At 52.3% G+C, this 21,052-nt stretch overlaps 1 protein-coding gene across 1 annotated transcript in view; it reads left to right on the forward strand.

Annotated features, from left to right (window-relative positions):
- The window catches only part of LOC138504628 (aminopeptidase N-like), a 169,614-nt gene that overhangs the window by 12,325 nt on the left and 136,237 nt on the right, over positions 1-21,052 (forward strand). The window contains exons 2-6 of the mRNA XM_069625224.1: positions 1,072-1,214; positions 8,444-8,577; positions 8,697-8,823; positions 13,885-14,039; positions 16,617-16,730. Coding sequence (XP_069481325.1) covers positions 1,072-1,214; positions 8,444-8,577; positions 8,697-8,823; positions 13,885-14,039; positions 16,617-16,730 — 673 coding nt within the window. The remainder of the gene's footprint in view (positions 1-1,071; positions 1,215-8,443; positions 8,578-8,696; positions 8,824-13,884; positions 14,040-16,616; positions 16,731-21,052) is intronic.

The raw sequence follows: 21,052 nt of genomic DNA on the forward strand, positions 1-21,052 counted from the left end.
CCTGTAAGTGTGCAAAATAACGTACCTGGGAGGGTCCTGTTGGGTAATGACCTTAAAACTCTTGGAGTTGTGTCTAGCACCCCCAGGCCCCCCAGCAGAAGGAAGCAGGAGCTCACTAGGTCTGCAAGGGAGAGAACCTTGAGAGGCTCTCCTGGGGACATGATAGAGGAAACTATCACCCCAAGTCCACAGGACGGACTTACTGCTATTACAGGTCAGAAAGAGATAAAGGGGAAACCCAAGTCTGCCAGCAAGAAACCAGCAAGCACTCCTGTGCCCAGAAGGACATCTCCAACACTGTCCAAAGTCACATCTGTGACCCCTCCACCAGCTGAGGCTGAGTGTGAGGTTCAACCCTGTGTGGTTGATCCAGTTTCTGAAGAGTCAGATCCGGAGGAAGACACTGTTTTAGTTGGAGATCTTGACCCTGTTGACCATCCTGAGCTGCAGTCCTTACTGGCTGAAGGTGGACCCAACAGGGCAGACTTCAGCAACGGACAAAGAGAATGTCCTACACTGGAAGGTCTTCTCCCACAGGCAGCTTCTCAGCTCAATGGGACTGAGCCTCGGAAGTATATGTTGCACTGGGAAGATGGCCTCTTCTACAGTGAACTGTCTGAGTCAACCCCTGGAGACTGCAAAAAACTTGTAGTACCTCTAGTGAACCGACTCCAGTTTCTGCAGTTAGCCCATGAGGTACCTTTGGCTGGTCACTTGAGTTTCAAGAAGACCAACGAAAGGCTCTCACTCTACTTTTATTGGCCAAAGATGGGGGCTGAGGTAGATATGTTTTGCAAGAGCCCTGTCTGCTCCATTCCCTATCGTTCTCTCAGGAAAAATGTGGACAACATCATTTCAATCCAGAGAAAAAGTATTCCAGAGAGACATGCTTCCAAGATTCCATATCACACAGGCAGAAAACTAGTGCCCAGGCCATTAGCTCAATGTTTAGGCCTGGTGCAAATGTTGGATAATGTGGCTTTGCATCTGTAATGCTAACTCACCTTTTACCAACTTCTCATGCACACGCCAAGGACACCCTGGATAATAATAATCTTGTTTGACTTGCAGGATCATCGCCACGACTCAGATGCAGGCCCCTGACGCCCGGAAGGCCTTCCCCTGCTTTGATGAGCCGGCCATGAAGGCCACCTTCAACATCACTCTGATCTACAAGCCACAATTTGTGGCCCTCTCCAACATGCCGAACATCAGTAAGTTGCTCTGTTGCATGGCAAGTGGTGGTGTAACTGATTGCAAGGAGGCCACGTGCCACTGAGCTCAACCTTCCTGGGTTTGGGCTCATTGCTCTCCGCACAATGACAACTTTGCAGCCAGAATCCTGTCTCTGAGTATGGAGAGGGGAGGAAGAGATTTGTGGGTTCCGGGGAATGGAGGTGCTGGCGTGCATCTCTACCAGAGGTTTGCTCATATCCCCACCCTCTCCGCACTCATGCGGTGCAGGCATTAATAGCTTGTGTCACAACAGGCATGTGTGGCATCTGCTAATGGCTCTTTCCTGTAATCGATCAGATTGTGTAAGTGCAACACAAAGAATCAAGCTTTGTTACTGGGATTCAGCTTCCTTATTGGCATTCAGATTTCTTACTGGGATTCAGCTTTCTTACTGGGAATCAGCCTTCTTGCTGGGATTCAGCTTTCTTAATGGGATTCAGCTTCCTTACCGGGATTCAGCTTTCTTACTGGGATTCAGCTTTCTTATTGGGATTCAGCTTCCTTACTGGGACTCAGCTTTCTTACTGGATTAAGCTTCCTTACTGGGATTCAGCTTCCTTACTGGGATTCAGCTTTCTTACTGGGATTCAGCTTCCTTACTGGGATTCAGCTTTCTTACTGGGATTCAGCTTTCTTAATGGGATTCAGCTTCCTTACTGGGATTCAGCTTTCTTACTGGGATTCAGCATTCTTACTGGGATTCAGCTTCCTTACGGGGATTCAGCTTACTTACTGGGATTCAGCATTCTTGCTGGGATTCAGCTTTTTTACTGGATTGTCTGTCCTTGTCCAGCTGATGGATCGCAGAAGTGCTAGAAGTAGACTTTGCCGGATGATGTAACAACTTTGAGACATAACAAATCGGAGTTAGTATTGCTTTTACGTAGGTGTTTAGGGTGTGTGGCTTTCATGGCTCTGATCAGTATATAGTGAAAAGGACGCCTATGTAGGCGACCAATAGCCTCTTGACCGCATGCAATGTGTGGATTGACAAATAAACCATGTGCTTAGAAATTGGTGTGGAGCAAAAGGACGCAAGATGTTGATATTTAATTAAACAGATTGGTTGGTGATATTAGTGACTGTCAAATGGGATAGTGCCATCAGGGTTTGATCAGCGGCATTATAGTGAGTATGATCAAAAATAAATATTAAAATGGGAAAACTGTCACTCAAAAGAGGTGCCGCTGGTTTGGTGCTTCCTGGGGAAGATAGGATGAATTTCATAGATGTTTTTCATGGCGCCGTTAATGCGCACAGGTGAATGCACTTTATGCTCAGGATTGGTTAATTTCAGAATGGATTTGCCTCTCAATAATGCCTGTTTCACAGCTTTCTCACTTATTTTAGTTTATTGTGTCCTCGTTGTTATAAAAAACTTTTTTGGTTTTGCTTGCACCTTCCTTTGCGCCAGGAATTCCTGTCTTCACATGTATGGCGTGTCCTATTCCTAACGAATAAATGAGAGCCTTCAATTCTGTCTGTGTATAGATTTTTTATTTTTGTGATAATTCTAGGCCCTTTTGGATGACACGTGTTTCGGCATTACACTTTGCCTTTCTCAAATCCGGCATTTCCTAAAGTATTGCGGTCCCGTTATTCTGCTTTATTGCAGTCCAAGTTAGTTATTGGGGTCAAATCCCATATGAAAAAAGTCCAATTTGGGCGTAAAGCGCTATATAAACAGGTGTCCAGTCATTATTTCGAAAAAAAAGGATCGAATGTTTTTTTTTTCCGAAAACAAAAGGACCGAAAAAAAAAATTCAAATCCTTTTTATTTATTTCTTTTTTTAGTTTAGTATACATAAAAAAAGTTTTTTATAAAAGAAAACGGGGGTTGGGGTGAACCCCCCCATAAAAAAAAAAATTATTCAAAACTTTTTTTTTCGCCACTTTTGTTGTCGAAAAAAAGGCATTCGATCCTTTGTATTTCGACCCTTTCACCTACAACCATATAAACACAATAAACATAAACATAAACACTTGAGTGCCCTGAAGGATGTGGCAAGCGGCGCTAACTCGCCGCAGGAGACTTCTCTGCCTAAACTATACTCCAACAGTGAAATGCTTCTGGATCCAGTTGCTGACATAGACTTATGAGCATCTCCACAAATGCCATGAAGGAGTCCCAGTGCTGGGTTTACCTCAAACTCCAAATACCACCAGTGCATTTAGCAAAAGCAACATCACTTTAATTCTTTTTTTTTTCCTATTACTTTTTTTTATTGAAAGTTGATTTAATCAAGCAAACTTGATTTTTCAACATAAAATCTTGCATTACAAAATTTAGAACAAGATCATAATACATAACCATATAGAAATTAAGACATCACATAATCTGTTGCAGTTCGAGAGAAATATATTCATGAACTAATAAAAGAAAACAAAAATATATATAAAAAATATAAGATGTATGAACTAAAAATTGCCTAATCAGCTGCTTACATTCGACTTAAGGTCATCACTTTTTCTTGAAGCCCCAAGCTATAGAGATAATTTAGTATTGCACATCTAACGACTTTAAGATTGCTATGAAATAACAGATTCCAACTTTCACCGAATCACTGTTTTGCAATTTGTTAGACTTTTTGCTGAAAGTGCAGATGGTAAATTGGCGTAGGGTATATATGGGGGGGAGGGTAAATGGTGTAAGGAGGGGTGTGGGGGCATGTTGCTAGAGAAAGTGAGAAAGTGGTAATTTCAGTAAAAACCAATCGCCAAAAGTGTAGGTTGGTATAAAAAAGTGGGCAAACTTTCATAGAACCTCTAATTGGCCTCCACGGCCTCGTGCTTTTGACCTGAAGGCCGTCGGTGATAAGGTCCAGGCGACAGTTCCCAGGTGCTTTCTACTGGATCCATTTCTTCACCAGGGGCGTTGCTAGGGGGGGAGGGCTAAGGGGGCTATAGCCCCTGATCTTTTGGTTGTAGCCCCGGATAGAATCTCAGGAGCTACAGCCAACAGACTAGCTAGCCCCCAGTCCCAACAGTTCCAACATCAGCTTAGCCCCGGGTCTTTTCCAGACCTAGCAACTCTCCTGTTCCTCACAGAAGGGTTTTTGTACATCTCTGGAACCGGTATGAATAAAGCTTTAGTATTGATTGTCCCCCCAATCCCTCTAGCCGTCTGCAGACACCAGGCGGTGCCATGCGAGGCCCCCCCACCTGTTTGCCCCCCTGGTGCTGCTTTGACACATTAAACATGATAAAAGTGAGATCATAAAACACACACACAGTTCAGTTGGAAGGCAGGGACAGGCGAGAAGGTGTATTTTCTCACTTGCCTTACGTTCTGGGGAAAAAAATGATTTATGAAAGCGAATTTCTTAAAGCAGATTTTAAAAGTGAGTTTATTCGCTCATTTAGAGAAATACTGTCAGGCTAAAAAATGCTTAGTAGAATTCCCAAGAAATGGACACTTCAGGGAGTGCATGAAGGACTGCACAAGCATGTATTCATCTATTTACAGCACCTTATTGGGGTACTTAATGCTGCAGGTGGCCTACGGTAGCAGTGATTACACATGCAATGTGTACCTTACCGTAGAGTGACTGTACCAGGTGCATGAGGGCCAGGGATGTCATTCTGGGATTGCCACGGTCGCAGGTGCGACCCCTGAGGTCTCCTTTGCCACCCACCCTTGTGGTTTCGCTTGCTAACCCTAAACAAAAAAAGTTTCAAAAAACAATGTGATCTCCTGGGCTGTGGCCAACACCATGCAGCTCTTTGATTCTGGAGGGGCTGGCTTTCCTGTTCATGTCTCTTAAAAAAACAGGGGGTTCCACAAGTGTAACACTTTGAGCAGTGACCCTAAATAAGAAAGAATAGGAATAACAAAGAATTCGTTTTTCTGGAATTCTATACAATAATTTCTAGACTCATTAAAGGTTTATTTCAGGCGCACTTCAGGGGGTGAGTCACTGATTTAGTCTGTTCTTAAACAGCTCCACTCAGCCTTTCATCCCTCCGAGGTCAATAAATGAGTACCAACACAGGTTGGGTGATATTGTGTGTATATTTGTTCTATATAACGCATTTAAGCATAAGTGCTACATATTAACACATCATCATTTGGCCTTGGACGTCTGCTGGCATTCACAGTAATGTGGTAATATGGGCCTATACACATTGATATTAACGATACATATGGTGATCCATTCTTGTATGAAATGTATATCACATTATGGTGGTATCATAACCATATTTTTCGTAGAGTACTTAGGAACAATGCTATGTGACGCCACTTCCTGTTTTGTCAAGGGGTGAAAGATCATGTTCCATCGCTTTCTGTGATGTCACTTCAGGGTGGGGTCAAATGACATCACTTCTTGCAAAGTGTATTTTTACAGCGTAAAGTCATTTTGTACTGCAGAAATGACCACTTGCACCGACTTTGCACTACAAAAATACACTGTGCACAGTTCCATGAATCAGGGTTTGGGTCTGCAGTGCAAAGTCACTTTTCAGCAGTGCAAAGTCACTTTGAACTGTGCAAAAAATTCCATTACTCGGGCCCATAATTACCAATCTGGTTTAAATTGCCCAGTCCACTCGCTTTCCCCTCAAACCCTTCTGGTGCCACTAATTGGCACATCTCTTTGTGGGGTGACCCAGGACCTCAATACAGACACCTTGCTGTTAGAACTAGTTGACATTTCCTTGTGTGAGGCGTGTATTGAAGAATATGTTTTCTGCACTAGGACAATGTCTGCCCGTTTGCTAAGACCATGGAAAATGTCTGGCACGTGCTCTTTGGCAGCATTTCTCTAATAAGGCGCCTGGCAACTTAATGTGACTTGAACCGACCTTTAACAGTCCCAGTCTTTCGCTTTGCTTGGGATGTGGACATTGAATGTGCTTCTCGGAATCCTTCGCACGAGGACTGTATCACTAGTGCTTCTCGGAATCCTTTGCACGAGGACTGTATCACTAGTGCTTCTCGGAATCCTTTGCACGAGGACTGTATCACTAGTGCTTCTCGGAATCCTTCGCACGAGGACTGTATCACTAGTGCTTCTCGGAATCCTTTGCACGAGGACTGTATCACTAGTGCTTCACTGAATCCTTTGCACGAGGACTGTATCACTAGTGCTTCTCGGCACATAGGGCCTGATTTACAAACACGTTTTCAATGGGGCTTGAAGCATTGTTGTAAATCAGAGCATAGTTGTCTGGTGCTCTCTATTTTCAGTGTTTTCCTTGCATGTAACCCACCCAAGAAATATTTTTAGACAAGCCCTTAAATACATTTTGGAAAGATATTTAAACACACAGGAAATCCCATCCTGTTAAACTTACATTCACTCAAGCCAGCATTCAGAAAATCTTCTTCCAAACCCCCATAAATGACATCTGCACCCTGCTAATCTGCGTATGTGCACCCCTAACTTCAACTGAGACCTCAACTACGTACCATAACCCATAAATTGCTAAATGAACCCTACCTCTGCGCGTTGGATCCTATGCGCACAGTGCTCTGCGCCTCCTATCGTGTGGCGGTGAGTGCACAAGGTTTGCGTGTAACTTTTCCCGACGTGAGGTTGCGCGTTGGGTTCCATGAATTTAGATTGGTCTGCGCTTCACTGGATGTGCGATTACACTGCATAACCTTTCCCCGAACATGCTCACGTTCTTCCTCATTTTGCAGGAAAAATGGGGAAAATGAATGTCCCGCCCCCTTTTTATTTATTTCTCTGCGTAGGCCCATCCCACACTTTGCAAGAAGTCTCCTGCAAAGCGCACTATCGCATGCAAATCCGTGGCGGAATAGGGTGAAGTCCCTGTAACAGCCCGAAAAAGACCTGCAAAGCCGATTCCATGAATCGACAATGGGGGTTTTGCGTGCTGAATGGCGCGCCAAGTCGCTATTCAGAGAGCAGAACATTTCATAAATCTGGCCCTTACAATCATTGAATGCAAATGCGTCTCACACATTGTAATGAGGGATATCCTGCAAATAGGGCATGTTTCCAGCCGTCGACACCGGGAGCTGGACAACCGTTGCAGGTCTCGAGCAGAAACCGGAGGTGTCTAATGAGAGCCAAAGTGGATTATCTCATGATAGTGCCATGAGGAGTGGTCATTAATACTAAAAGAACTTCTTTAGTCGAAGTTCCAATCACACACTGCCCCATGTAATAAATAATGTGATAAGCCAGACGTAATATTATATCACCACATAGTGAGTACCAGGGCTCAAGTCGAGGGGACGCCGGGCGGATGGAGTCCCCCCACTTTTTCAGAGGGCACCTTGGTATGCTAATTTCTGGTGATACCACATTCAATTGGTATGTTGAGTGCCCCCACTTTTATTTTTAGGATTTGACCCCTGATGAGTACCTTGAAGTGTTCGAAGCAGAAGCATTGAAACAAATATTCCGATTGGTGGTTGGAGAATTATCAAGTTTGTGACTGCGAGTTGTGGAAAGGAGGCCGCTATCTGCAGTCATAGCCCTCATTCTAATTGGCCGATCAGTGGAGTACTTCTTGTAATGGAGTGTAGAGCTGCTGCCGCGCCCTCGTCATTGGCAACCCAAGCTTATCACACCAGTAAGGGCCTCGCCAAGACAATGGTCACTGAATTGTGTTATCTTGTGATATGGAGCAATGTGTTAGGGCATGAAACTGTTCAAACCATCCACTACATGTTACAATGGGATGTGCGCAAAACAATATGGCGGCGCATTTGGGTTCGGGGCAGGGTTGGGATTAATGCGAGTAGCCCTTTGTGGGTGTATTTTCTTCGGCAAGTGCACATTTAAACCAACAGCAACCAGGCAGATGGCGCATAAGAACCCGATTCATGGAATATTTGGCGCGGTTCATAGTGACTTTGCGCTGCCGATACAAACCCCGATTCATGGAACTGTGCAAAGTGTATTTTTGCAGTGCAAAGTTAGTGCAACGTCTTTTTGTAATGCAAACATGACTTTGCACTGACTTTGCTCAGCAAAAATACACTTTGCACAGTTCCACTAATCAGGGTTTGTGTCGGCAGTGCAAAGTCACTTTGAATCGTGCAAAAATTCCATGAATCGGGCCCTAACTATGGCCTGGGTAAATGCATGTGTTTAGCGCCTTTTGAACGTAAGAGACCGTATAGGGGCGAGCGTACCCCAAAACGATGAAAGGCGAGCGCTGTTTCACGGATAGATATGAGAACCGCCTTCATTCTGACGCTTATTCTAAAAGGCATGTCTTGTTCCTCCAGGCACCACAACAGTGCAGGCTGACGGCGCGACGTGGCACGTGACCACCTTCGAGAAAACTCCCCGCATGTCCACCTACCTGCTGGCCTTCATTGTCTGCGATTTTGATTACGTGGAGGATTTGAATACTACTCAGGTAGGATTAAGAGTGGGTGGCAGGTGGGGTCTCCCCTCATCTCCCTAAAAACCTATGAGCTGAGTCTGAGGTGCCGCAAAGGCCTTCTAATCATTTCTATGCGCTTTCTTTATTTCCAGATCCGGATCTGGGGTCGCACGAAGGCAATTCAAGAAAATCAAGGGGAGTACGCCCTGAATGTAACAGGGCCGATTCTGAAGTTCTTTGCAGACTATTACCGAGTGCCCTACCCTTTGCCAAAATCAGGTGAGTGGTGCAGGTGCGGCTCTCACCATGTGTTGGACACATGAATGGCGGGGTGAGGAGCGACACAGCGCTGCGCAGCTGGACTTCCGATGCAGGGCGCATGCGCAGGAGCGGCGCGCATGCGCAGGAGCGGAGCACACCATGTGATTAAACACATGCAAGGCTGAGGGGAGACTGAAAGGGCCAAGCGAGGTGAGCCTGCTTTTACCCTTTCATTTTCCCGTCGCCTGCAAATGGCGCGTTGCAGAAGGCGCTTACTAAGAGACTCCTGTGGAATCCGCTTGCTCTTTGGCAGCTGCTAGATCAAGGTGGATTCAATAGGGACCAATTGGTTTTGGGGCAGCATGAAACGTCATGCTGGCGTGAAATGAAACACACTGATAAGACGGAGGAAGAATGCAGGACGGAGACCTTACGTCCGGTCCGTGCCCATCCGCCACCTCGTCACTGCATGAAAATAGGCAAGAGCGCTAAATCAAGGCATGAAAGTGTTACACCCTGATTTTACACCCTGATTTTACACCCCGATTTTACACCCTCATTTTGCACCCTGATTTACCACCCACCCCATTTAAAATGAGTCTGAATGAGCCATTACAATACGGAGGAGGACTGCATGAAAGAGATCTGATCTCCGCTCTGTGCCCTCCACCGCATTATCACTGCATTAGAATGTGGCAGGCAGAGAGGTCAATGAAGGCGTGAAAGCATTATGCGTTCCCGCTCCGCCCCATGAAATGAGGCTGACTTAGTGGAATTGCCATAGGTTATTCATAACACGCTGATAATACCAAGAGGTTTCTAAGCACGGACCCGGGGATCGAACCTTTGTTTCTCCATGTCGCATTGCTTCCAAAGTGAGAACACGTTGCCCCTGAGCTTTCCTCCTGAGACAAATCAGAGAGGAAAGGAGAGGAAATCGACCAGGAGGTGCAGGGTAATGAATAAAACAGAGACAGCCGGTGAGGTACATGCTCTCAGACCAGGAGGCAACGCATTCCAGTTTTATGATGTTGGACATCCCAGGGAACACCTGGATCCCCTCCCCCCCGCTTCCGCGGCTCCTTCCTCCTCTCACTTCAGACACCACTACTGGAGGAAGATGCCGGCATGGCTTCCACTTGATGACAATGTCGTTCTTAGTGAATGGGCCGAAGTGGATAAGCCCACGATCCCAAAATTCCTGATGAGAATTTCCAACCTACAGGGGGGATGGCCAAGTCATTCCCACATCAGCTCAGGTGAAAAGCGGGGTCTGTAGAACTTCATTGGCCGTACAGGGGTCTCATCGGAGGATGCTAACCTTGCAGACGCTATGGGCCGCAAGGTGGAATTTGCCTTGAAAGAGTCATTTCCGGATTCCAATTCACTCGGCTTATTCAGCAAATTCTGTCCTAACGGACCTTCAGGACTTGCTACAAGCATCATATGAAGGAACAGTCTGTTCTACTCTCATCAAGCACATCCGGAGGCAGGTGGACTGAATCTCAGACCTAGGATTTGAAAAAAGTTAACATCTCCAGCAGCACAGAGACAGCAGGCATACAGGTGGTCGACGACTCCCTCAACATCCTTGACGTTGGCTACCACTGCCTCCTGGCTCTACTCGACCTCTCAGTTGCTATCGATGCAGTAGAATCCCAGGCACTTACGGACACACTACATTGGTGCAAGGGGATCAGCAACCTTGTCCTACGCTGGTTCAAGTCCTACGTTGTCAACCACCAGCTGTTTGTTCAGAAGGACTCCTCTAGATCGCCAGTCCTACAAGTTACTTGTGGAGTCCCATGGGGTTCCATTCTGCCTCCAGTGATCTTCAATCTATACATGGAGCCACGGGGAGATCTCCTGGCCACACACAACATCCACATCCACCAATACACCGATGACACACAGCTGTACCTCAAGATCGACTCCATCAAGGACATCCATAGGGTCAAAACCTGCCTCCCGCTGATCAGGTCATGGCTGTCCAGTGCAGACTTGAAGCTCAACCCCTATAAAACAGAATTCCTACTCCTCACCAACAACACCGAACACCCAGACATACAGAACTGGCTATCAACCATGACCTCTGAGGGCTTCACACCCAAGCTCACCGCCTTCACCAAGTCCCTTGGGTTCCACATCAACAAACACCTCTCTGTCAAGACACGCATAGCTAAGAAAACTCAGACAGCTTGGTATCCGCTCTCCCTCCTGTGAAAAGAAGAGCCCTTCCTCCATCCGGACAGCTTTAGATCCAGTGTTGAAGCACTGCTCCTACCCCACCTGGATGGGGGCAATGCACTCCTCAGAGACCTCTCGTCATCCTCCCTTATGCCCCTGATAAGTGTCCTACACGCGGGGCGAACTCCTCATCAAGGCTCTACGCAGATAGGACTAAATCTCCTCAGCCCTCATCGCCCTTCACTGGCTCCCACCGCACGTACGAATCAGCTTCAAGTCTTGCTGCATCATCTATAAGATAGTCGGCCTAAAGTCCCCCAGCTAACTCGCAGCAAAACCCAATATCTCCGGCACACCGCGCACCACCAGAAGCCAGGACACGTGCGGACTTGAAATCCGCTGCTGTAAAAAGGAAAGGACCAGAAAGCAAGCCTTCTCTGTCTATGCCCCAAGACTATGGAATCTCCTCCCTGTCGTCATCAAACTCGCCCCCACGGTCCAACAGGTCAGAAAAGAACTCAAAGACCAACCTCTTCAAGGAGTCTCTCCTACTCAACACCTAGGCCATCACGTCGCCCCTCGCGCCATGTGACTCGCTAGGTGACGCCCGGCCCTCTCCTTCTCACCACCCGGTACAGGTGTACCCTTCCTCTGTGCCCCTCTGTTTCCCACCCACGTGCTCTATAGCTGTCCTATTGTTACCTCTGTAAAGCACTCTGTTGTTTCTCGAAGCTAGGGCTGCACTCAAGAAATAACATAATAATTATGAGATGTGCATGGCTAGTAGCAATTGCCATGGACGGCTACTGCGCGGAGCTCTCTTCTTCCTTGCCAGCGTCAAGCGTTCGAGAGATGCCACTGCCCAGACACCCAGAAACGCGAGGTGCCCTCTCGGCTGTGATACAGCATCTCCCCCAAAAGCAGGCACTAGAGGACGTCATAGCAGAAGTCAGGACAGGCGGGTGCTTCTCTCATTCTCTTCATAGTCCAGAAACACTCAGGGCCCCTGAGTGGCACCCAGTTTTGGACACACTTCAAGAAATCGTGCCGCTTCCTCTGCTCCCTCGATTTGCAGGGCGCCATCTTCATGTCCCATCGCTTTGCAGTCCTGTTCTGCGTCCGTCCCTTTCTTTGGTCTTAAATACGCTCCCCGGATGTTCCTGATAGTCCTGGCCCAGGTGGGGGTCCTCAAATGGAGGATCCGCCCCCACTCTTACAAGGAGGCATCCAGGAACATTCAGAAGACAGTGACGCCCCTGAAGAAGGGGGGGTGGGGAAGCCTCCCTCATACCAAGGCTGGATTTGCAGTGTGTAGGGGTCGGCTTCTGCACAGGCCTAGGGGTCGTGTGCACGCCCCTATTGGCACGTCAGCGTCTCAGAGCGGCCATCCGGCTTCTCCTAATTCTTTGCGCTTTTTCTCTGGATCACCAGCAGCAATCAGGCAGTCCTCAAGTCCTGGCTGGACTACATTCACCTCAGGAGAGGGGAGCTGCTCTCCGCCCCTCCCCCACGCAGGCCCCTATGATAGCAGTTGATGCCACTGTAAGAGGCTGGGCTGTGACTCCGAATGATCAGGCGTGGCAGGGCAGATGGAGGAGTTGGGAGTCATTGGAAGGAGCTGGAGGGGTCGTGGCGGGCTCTGCGGAGCTGCCTGCACACCCTGCAGGCCGCTTCTGGCATCTTCCTTTCCCACTATCGCCTCAGGGTGGGGGGTGGTCGGCCTGTGTTACCGGCAGTGCCTTGTTAAACCTCCATGTTTTCATGGCTGCGTCTTTCCTTACTCTACAGGGAAGAGGGTGATACTTTTGGTCGCATTACCAGACAAAATTACGTTTTGGATAAAATTAGGCGAGTCCAAAATGTGCCCATTGCCATTCCATTCATTTCGATCATTTTGCCCAGGATGACCCAATACGCATGATTTTGTAAACACATGTTGTGAAACTTATTTTGAATTTTGCAGTAAAATCAGAACTAGGAATGAAAATGAGAGAAGCCGAGATGGCAGTAAGTCAATGGAACTATGTGGCCTGACCTTGCAGGCCTGGCCCAGGCCCGTGCTAACACTGCACCCCTTTCACTGCAGACCAGAGAATGGAACTGTGTGGCCTGACCTTGCAGGCCTGGGCCAGGCCCGTGCTAACACTGCACCCCTTTCACTGCAGACCAGAGAATGGAACTGTGTGGCCTGACCTTGCAGGCCTGGGCCAGGCCCGTGCTAACACTGCACCCCTTTCACTGCAGACCAGAGAATGGAACTGTGTGGCCTGACCTTGCAGGCCTGGGCCAGGCCCGTGCTAACACTGCACCCCTTTCACTGCAGACCAGAGAATGGAACTGTGTGGCCTGAACTTGCAGGCCTGGGCCAGGCCCGTGCTAACACTGCACCCCTTTCACTGCAGACCAAAGAATGGAACTGTGTGACCTGACCTTGCAGGCCTGGGCCAGGCCCGTGCTAACACTGCACCCCTTTCACTGCAGACCAGAGAATGGAACTGTGTGGCCTGAACTTGCAGCCTGGGCCAGGCCCGTGCTAACACTGCACCCCTTTCACTGCAGACCAAAGAATGGAACTGTGTGACCTGACCTTGCAGGCCTGGGCCAGGCCCGTGCTAACACTGCACCCCTTTCACTGCAGACAAGAGAATGGAACTGTCCAGAGAATAGAACTGTGTGGCCTGACCTTGCAGGCCTGGGCCAGGCCCGTGCTAACACTGCACCCCTTTCACTGCAGACCAGAGAATGGAACTGTGTGGCCTGACCTTGCAGGCCTGGGCCAGGCCCGTGCTAACACTGCACCCCTTTCACTGCAGACCAGAGAATGGAACTGTGTGGCCTGACCTTCCAGGCCTGGGCCAGGCCCGTGCTAACACTGCACCCCTTTCATTTCAGACCAGATCGCCCTCCCTGACTTCAACGCAGGCGCCATGGAGAACTGGGGGCTCGTGACCTACCGAGAGACGGCGCTGCTGTACGACCCCCTGATCTCCTCCATCGGCAACAAGGAGAGGGTGGCGACCATCATTGCCCACGAGCTGGCCCACCAGGTAAGTGCCCCCAGTGCCTCCTGCCCCCGTGTGTCTGCTTTCCTTCTCCGAACATACATGATGACAGGCGCTGAGGTGAATGCACTTAGGACTGTGTGCACCAATCCGGGGCTCAGGGGCAATTCGAGGTCCATGTCGGGCCTTCAGAAGGACCAGTGATCAGAAAGTGCGCGCCCCTTTTGAGGGTTGGGCAGGCAGGGGGTTCTAGCCCCTGATTAGCAGTAGTAAAGGCATCCCTGGGGAAAATAAGATGGCATTAGGTAAACCGTAGTTGTGGATAGTTGCTTTGGAGAAAATGTCAACACATGAGGGTATTGAGGAGACTAGCCGTCCCCAGGGGGTCTTGATGCGCCCCCCCGTCCTGCGGGCCATTCAGCTCAGGAGTTCAGGCGAATCTTAGCTGACTGGGGGAGGGGAGGGGGGGGGGCTTCCGGCTACACACTGGACGGGGATCTTTTTGAGAAAATGGTTCCACTTTTTCAATTCTAGCCCCGGGTGGACTGGAAAGTCGTGCCCACCCCGCTATCAGGAAACTCGCCATGATGTGCCAGGCTGCCTGGGTTTCTCAGGAGTGGGGGGACCACTTCCAGACCTCGGCCCTGGGAGTTCCAGGAGGTGCAGGTGGAGGTTCTCAGGAGTGGGTACACCACTTCCAGACCCGATCCTGGGAGTTCCAGGAGGTGCAGGTGGAGGACAGGGGGGGGTTCTCAGGAGTGGGGGCACCACTTCCAGACCCCGGCCCTGGGAGTTCCAGGAGGTGCTGGTGGAGGAAAGGGGGGGGGGTTCTCAGGAGTGGGGGCACCACTTTCAGACCCCGGCCCTGGGAGTTCCAGGAGGTGCAGGCGGAGGACAGGGGGGGTTCTCAGGAGTGGAGGCGCCACTTCCAGACCCCAGCCCTCGGAGTTCCAGGAGGTGCAGGTGGAGGACAGGGGGAGGTTCTCAGGAGTGGGGGCGCCACTTCCAGACCCCAGCCCTGGGAGTTCCAGGAGGTGCTGGTGGAGGACAGGGGGAGGTTCTCAGGAGTGGGGGCGCCACTTCCAGACCCCAGCCCTGGGAGTTCCAGGAGGTGCAGGTGGAGGACAGGGGGAGGTTCTCAGGAGTGGGGGCGCCACTTCCAGACCCCAGCCCTGGGAGTTCCAGGAGGTGCAGGTGGAGGACAGGGGGAGGTTCTCAGGAGTGGGGGCACCACTTCCAGACCCCAGCCCTGGGAGTTCGAGGAGGTGCTGGTGGAGGACAGGGGGAGGTTCTCAGGAGTGGGGGCACCACTTCCAGACCCCAGCCCTGGGAGTTCCAGGAGGTGCAGGTGGAGGACAGTGGGGGTTCTCAGGAGTGGGGGCACCACGTCCAGACCCCAGCCCTGGGAGTTCTAGGAGGTGCTGGTGGAGGACAGGGGGAGGTTCTCAGGAGTGGGGGCACCACGTCCAGACCCCAGCCCTGGGAGTTCGAGGAGATGCAGGTATAGGACAGGGGGAGGTTCTCAGGAGTGGGGGCACCACTTCCAGACCCCAGCCCCAGACCCCAGCCCTGGGAGTTCCATGAGGTGCTGGTGGAGGACAGGGGGGGGTTCTCAGGAGTGGGGCACCACGTCCAGACCCCAGCCCTGGGAGTTCGAGGAGGTGCAGGTGGAGGACAGAGAGAGGTTCTCAGGAATGGGGGCACCACGTCCAGACCACGGCCCTGGGAGTTCCAGGAGGTGCAGGTGGAGGACAGGGAGAGGTTCTCAGGAGTGTGAGCACCACTTCCAGACCCCGGCCCTGGGAGTTCGAGGAGGTGCTGGTGAAGGACAGGGGGAGGTTCTCAGGAGTGGGGGCACCACTTGCAGACCCCAGCCCTGGGAGTTCCAGGAGGTGCTGGTGAAGGACAGGGGGAGGGGGGTTCTCAGGAGTGGGGGCGCCACTTGCAGACCCCAGCCCTGGGAGTTCCAGGAGGTGCAGGTGGAGGACAGGGAGAGGTTCTCAGGAGTGTGAGCACCACTTCCAGACCCCGGCCCTGGGAGTTCGAGGAGGTGCAGGTGAAGGACAGGGGGAGGTTCTCAGGAGTGGGGGAACCACGTCCAGACCCCAGCCCTGGGAGTTCCATGAGGTGCTGGTGGAGGACAGGGGGAGGTTCTCAGGAGTGGAGTCACCACTTCCAGACCCCGGCCCTGGGAGTTCCAGGGGGTGCTGGTGGAGAACAGGGGGGGGGTTCTCAGGAGTGGGGGCACCACTTGCAGACCCCAGCCCTGGGAGTTCCAGGAGGTGCAGGTGGAGGAAAGGGGGAGGGGGGGTTCTCAGGAGTGGGGGCGCCACTTCCAGACCCCGGCCCTGGGAGGTTCAGGAGGTGCAGGTGGAGGACAGGGGGGGTTCTCAGGAGTGGGGGCACCACTTCCAGACACCAGCCCTTGGAGTTCCAGGAGGTGCAGGTGGAGGACAGGGGGAGTTCTCCCGCATCTGCCATCCTCAGAATGCGGGCGCACATCTGATAGTTTAGGGGGTCAAATCATACGTCCCCACTGTCTGTATCCTGTCACTGTGAAGAGTTGGTGGGAGTCCCGATACTTCCCCTGCTAACACCTCCTTTCTACTCTTTCCCTCCCAGTGGTTCGGGAACCTCGTGACCGTGAGGTGGTGGAACGACCTGTGGCTGAATGAGGGCTTCGCCTCCTACGTGGAGTATCTGGGGGCCGACCACGCGGAGCCAACGTGGAACATTGTGAGTATCACTATAAACGTACAAAGAAAATATCAACATAATTAAGTGTGGTGGAGCAAACCATTCGGCATGGAGTGACCTGTCCATCCCCGCCGGCCAGGAGTGGCCTGTTCATCCCCGTCAGCCAGGAGTGACCTGTCTATCCTCGCCGGCCAGGAGTGGCCTGTTCATCTCCGCCGGCCAGGAGTGACCTGTTCATCCCCGCGGCCAGGAGTGACCTGTCCATCCCCGCCGGCCAGGAGTGGCCTGTTCAAACCCGCTGGCCAGGAGTGGCCTGTTCATCCCCGCTGGCCAGGAGTGGCCTGTTCATCCCCGCTGGCCAGGAGTGGCCTGTTCATCCCCGCCGCCCAGGAGTGAACGTGCAGAACTGTTTCACTTCGTCACCAACCTGCTGGGCCATGTCTGACCCCAGTCAAGCAAATGACAAAGATTGCAATGAACGGTGACCCTCCAGAACCCCCAGAATATCCATCATGAGGCCTGGGATAATAATCCACCCCGACACCCGAGATGGTGTCCCAAGCATTCCTGAATTCACGCCCAGCCACTCCCCGCATTCCTGAATTCAGGCCCACGCACTCCCCGCATTCCTGAATTCAGGCCCACGCACTCCCCGCATTCCTGAATTCACGGCCAGCCACTCCCCGCATTCCTGAATTCAGGCCCACGCACTCCCCGCATTCCTGAATTCAGGCACAGCCACTCCCGGCATTCCTGCAGGCCCAACTACTCCGCGCATTCCTGAATTCAGGCCCAGCCACTCCCGGCATTCCTGCAGGCCCAACCACTCAGCGCATTCCTGAATTCACGCCAAGGCACTCCCCGCATTCCTGAATTCAGGCCCAGCCACTACCTGCATTCCTGAATTCACGCCCAGCCACTCCCCGCATTCCTGAATTCAGGCCCACGCACTCCCCGCATTCCTGAATTCAGGCCCACGCACTCCCCGCATTCCTGAATTCACGGCCAGCCACTCCCCGCATTCCTGAATTCACGCCCAGCCACTCCCCGCATTCCTGAATTCACGCCCAGCCACTCCCCGCATTCCTGAATTCACGCCCAGCCTCTCCCCGCATTCCTGAATTCAGGCCCACGCATTCCCCGCATTCCTGAATTCACGGCCAGCCACTCCCCGCATTCCTGAATTCACGGCCAGCCACTCCCCGCATTCCTGAATTCAGGCCCACGCACTCCCCGCATTCCTGAATTCAGGCACAGCCACTCCCGGCATTCCTGCAGGCCCAACTACTCTGCGCATTCCTGAATTCAGGCCCAGCCACTCCCGGCATTCCTGCAGGCCCAACCACTCAGCGCATTCCTGAATTCACGCCAAGGCACTCCCCGCATTCCTGAATTCAGGCCCAGCCACTACCTGCATTCCTGAATTCACGCCCAGCCACTCCCCGCATTCCTGAATTCAGGCCCACGCACTCCCCGCATTCCTGAATTCAGGCCCACGCACTCCCCGCATTCCTGAATTCACGGCCAGCCACTCCCCGCATTCCTGAATTCACGCCCAGCCACTCCCCGCATTCCTGAATTCACGCCCAGCCTCTCCCCGCATTCCTGAATTCAGGCCCACGCACTCCCCGCATTCCTGAATTCACGGCCAGCCACTCCCCGCATTCCTGAATTCACGGCCAGCCACTCCCCGCATTCCTGAATTCAGGCCCACGCACTCCCCGCATTCCTGAATTCAGGCACAGCCACTCCCGGCATTCCTGCAGGCCCAACTACTCCGCGCATTCCTGAATTCAGGCCCAGCCACTCCCGGCATTCCTGCAGGCCCAACCACTCAGCGCATTCCTGAATTCACGCCAAGGCACTCCCCGCATTCCTGAATTCAGGCCCAGCCACTACCTGCATTCCTGAATTCAGGCCCAGCCATTCCCCGCATTCCTGAATTCAGGCCCAGCCACTCCCCGCATTCCTGAATTCAGGCCCACGCAGTCCCTGCATTCCTGAATTCAGGTCCAGCCACTCCCTGCATTCCTGAAATCAGGCCCAGCCACTCCCTGCATTCCTGAATTCAGGCTCAGCCACTCCCCGCATTCCTGAATTCAGGCCCACGCACTCCCCGCATTCCTGAATTCAGGCCCAGCCACTCCCGGTATTCCTGCAGGCCCAACCACTCCGCGCATTCCTGAATTCAGGCCCAGCCACTCTCGGCATTCCTGCAGGCCCAACCACTCCGTGCATTCCTGAATTCACGCCAAGCCACTCCCCACATTCCTGAATTCAGGCCCAGCCACTCCCTGCATTCCTGAATTCAGGCCCAGCCATTCCCTGCATTCCTGAATTCAGGCCCAGCCACTCCCAGCATTCCTGAATTCAGGCCCACGCAGTCCCCGCATTCCTGAATTGAGGTCCAGCCACTCCCTGGATTCCTAAATTCAGGCCCAGCCACTCCCTGCATTCCTGAATTCAGGCCCACGCACTCCCCGCATTCCTGAATTCAAGCCCAGCCACTCCCTGCATTCCTGAATTCGGGCCCAGCCACTCCCTGCATTCCTGAATTCACGCCCAGCCACTCCCCGCATTCCTGAATTCAGGCCCACGCACTCCCCGCATTCCTGAATTCAGGCCCACGCACTCCCCGCATTCCTGAATTCACAGCCAGCCACTCCCCGCATTCCTGAATTCACGCCCAGCCACTCCCCGCATTCCTGAATTCACGCTCAGCCACTCCCCGCATTCCTGAATTCAGGCCCACGCACTCCCCGCATTCCTGAATTCACGGCCAGCCACTCCCCGCATTCCTGAATTCACGGCCAGCCACTCCCCGCATTCCTGAATTCAGGCCCACGCACTCCCCGCATTCCTGAATTCAGGCACAGCCACTCCCGGCATTCCTGCAGGCCCAACTACTCCGCGCATTCCTGAATTCAGGACCAGCCACTCCCGGCATTCCTGCAGGCCCAACCACTCAGCGCATTCCTGAATTCACGCCAAGGCACTCCCCGCATTCCTGAATTCAGGCCCAGCCACTACCTGCATTCCTGAATTCAGGCCCAGCCATTCCCCGCATTCCTGAATTCAGGCCCAGCCACTCCCCGCATTCCTGAATTCAGGCCCAGGCAGTCCCTGCATTCCTGAATTCAGGTCCAGCCACTCCCTGCATTCCTGAATTCAGGCTCAGCCACTCCCCGCATTCCTGAATTCAGGCCCACGCACTCCCCGCATTCCTGAATTCAGGCCCAGCCACTCCCGGTATTCCTGCAGGCCCAACCACTCCGCGCATTCCTGAATTCAGGCCCAGCCACTCTCGGCATTCCTGCAGGCCCAACCACTCCGTGCATTCCTGAATTCACGCCAAGCCACTCCCCACATTCCTGAATTCAGGCCCAGCCACTCCCTGCATTCCTGAATTCAGGCCCAGCCATTCCCTGCATTCCTGAATTCAGGCCCAGCCACTCCCAGCATTCCTGAATTCAGGCCCACGCAGTCCCCGCATTCCTGAATTGAGGTCCAGCCACTCCCTGGATTCCTAAATTCAGGCCCAGCCACTCCCTGCATTCCTAAATTCAGGCCCACACACTCCCCGCATTCCTGAATTCGGGCCCAGCCACTCCCTGCATTCCTGAATTCGGGCTCAGCCACTCCCTGCATTCCTGAATTCAGGCCCAGTCACTTCCTGAATTCCTGAATTCGGGCCCAGCCACTCCCTGCATTCCTGAATTCAGGCCCAGCCCTTCCCTGCATTCCTGAATTAAGGCCTAGCCACTCCCTGCATTCCTGAATTCAGGCCCAGCCACTCCCTGCATTCCTGAATTCAGGCCCAGCCATTCCCCGCATTCCTGAATTCAGGCCCAGCCATTCCCCGCATTCCTGAATTCAGGCCCAGCCACTCCCTGCATTCCTGAATTCAGGCCCAGCCATCCCCGCATTCCTGAATTCAGGCCCAGCTACACCCTGCATTCCTGAATTCGGGCCCAGCTACACCCTGCATTCCTGAATTCAGGCCCAGCCATTCCCCCCATTCCTGAATTCAGGCCCAGCCACTCCCTGCATTCCTGAATTCAGGACCATGCACTCCCCGCATTCCTGAATTCAAGCCCAGCCACTCCCTGCATTCCTAAATTCGGGCCCAGCCACTCCCTGCATTCCTGAATTCGGGCTCAGCCACTCCCTGCATTCCTGAATTCAGGCCCAGCCATTCCCCGCATTCCTGAATTCAGGCCCAGCCACTCCCTGCATTCCTGAATTCAGGCCCAGCCATCCCCGCATTCCTGAATTCAGGCCCAGCTACACCCTGCATTCCTGAATTCGGGCCCAGCTACACCCTGCATTCCTGAATTCAGGCCCAGCCATTCCCCGCATTC

This window comes from Ambystoma mexicanum, chromosome 11, assembly GCF_040938575.1.
Source record: "Ambystoma mexicanum isolate Mex_15411 chromosome 11, UKY_AmexF1_1, whole genome shotgun sequence".
Taxonomy (NCBI): domain Eukaryota; kingdom Metazoa; phylum Chordata; class Amphibia; order Caudata; family Ambystomatidae; genus Ambystoma; species Ambystoma mexicanum.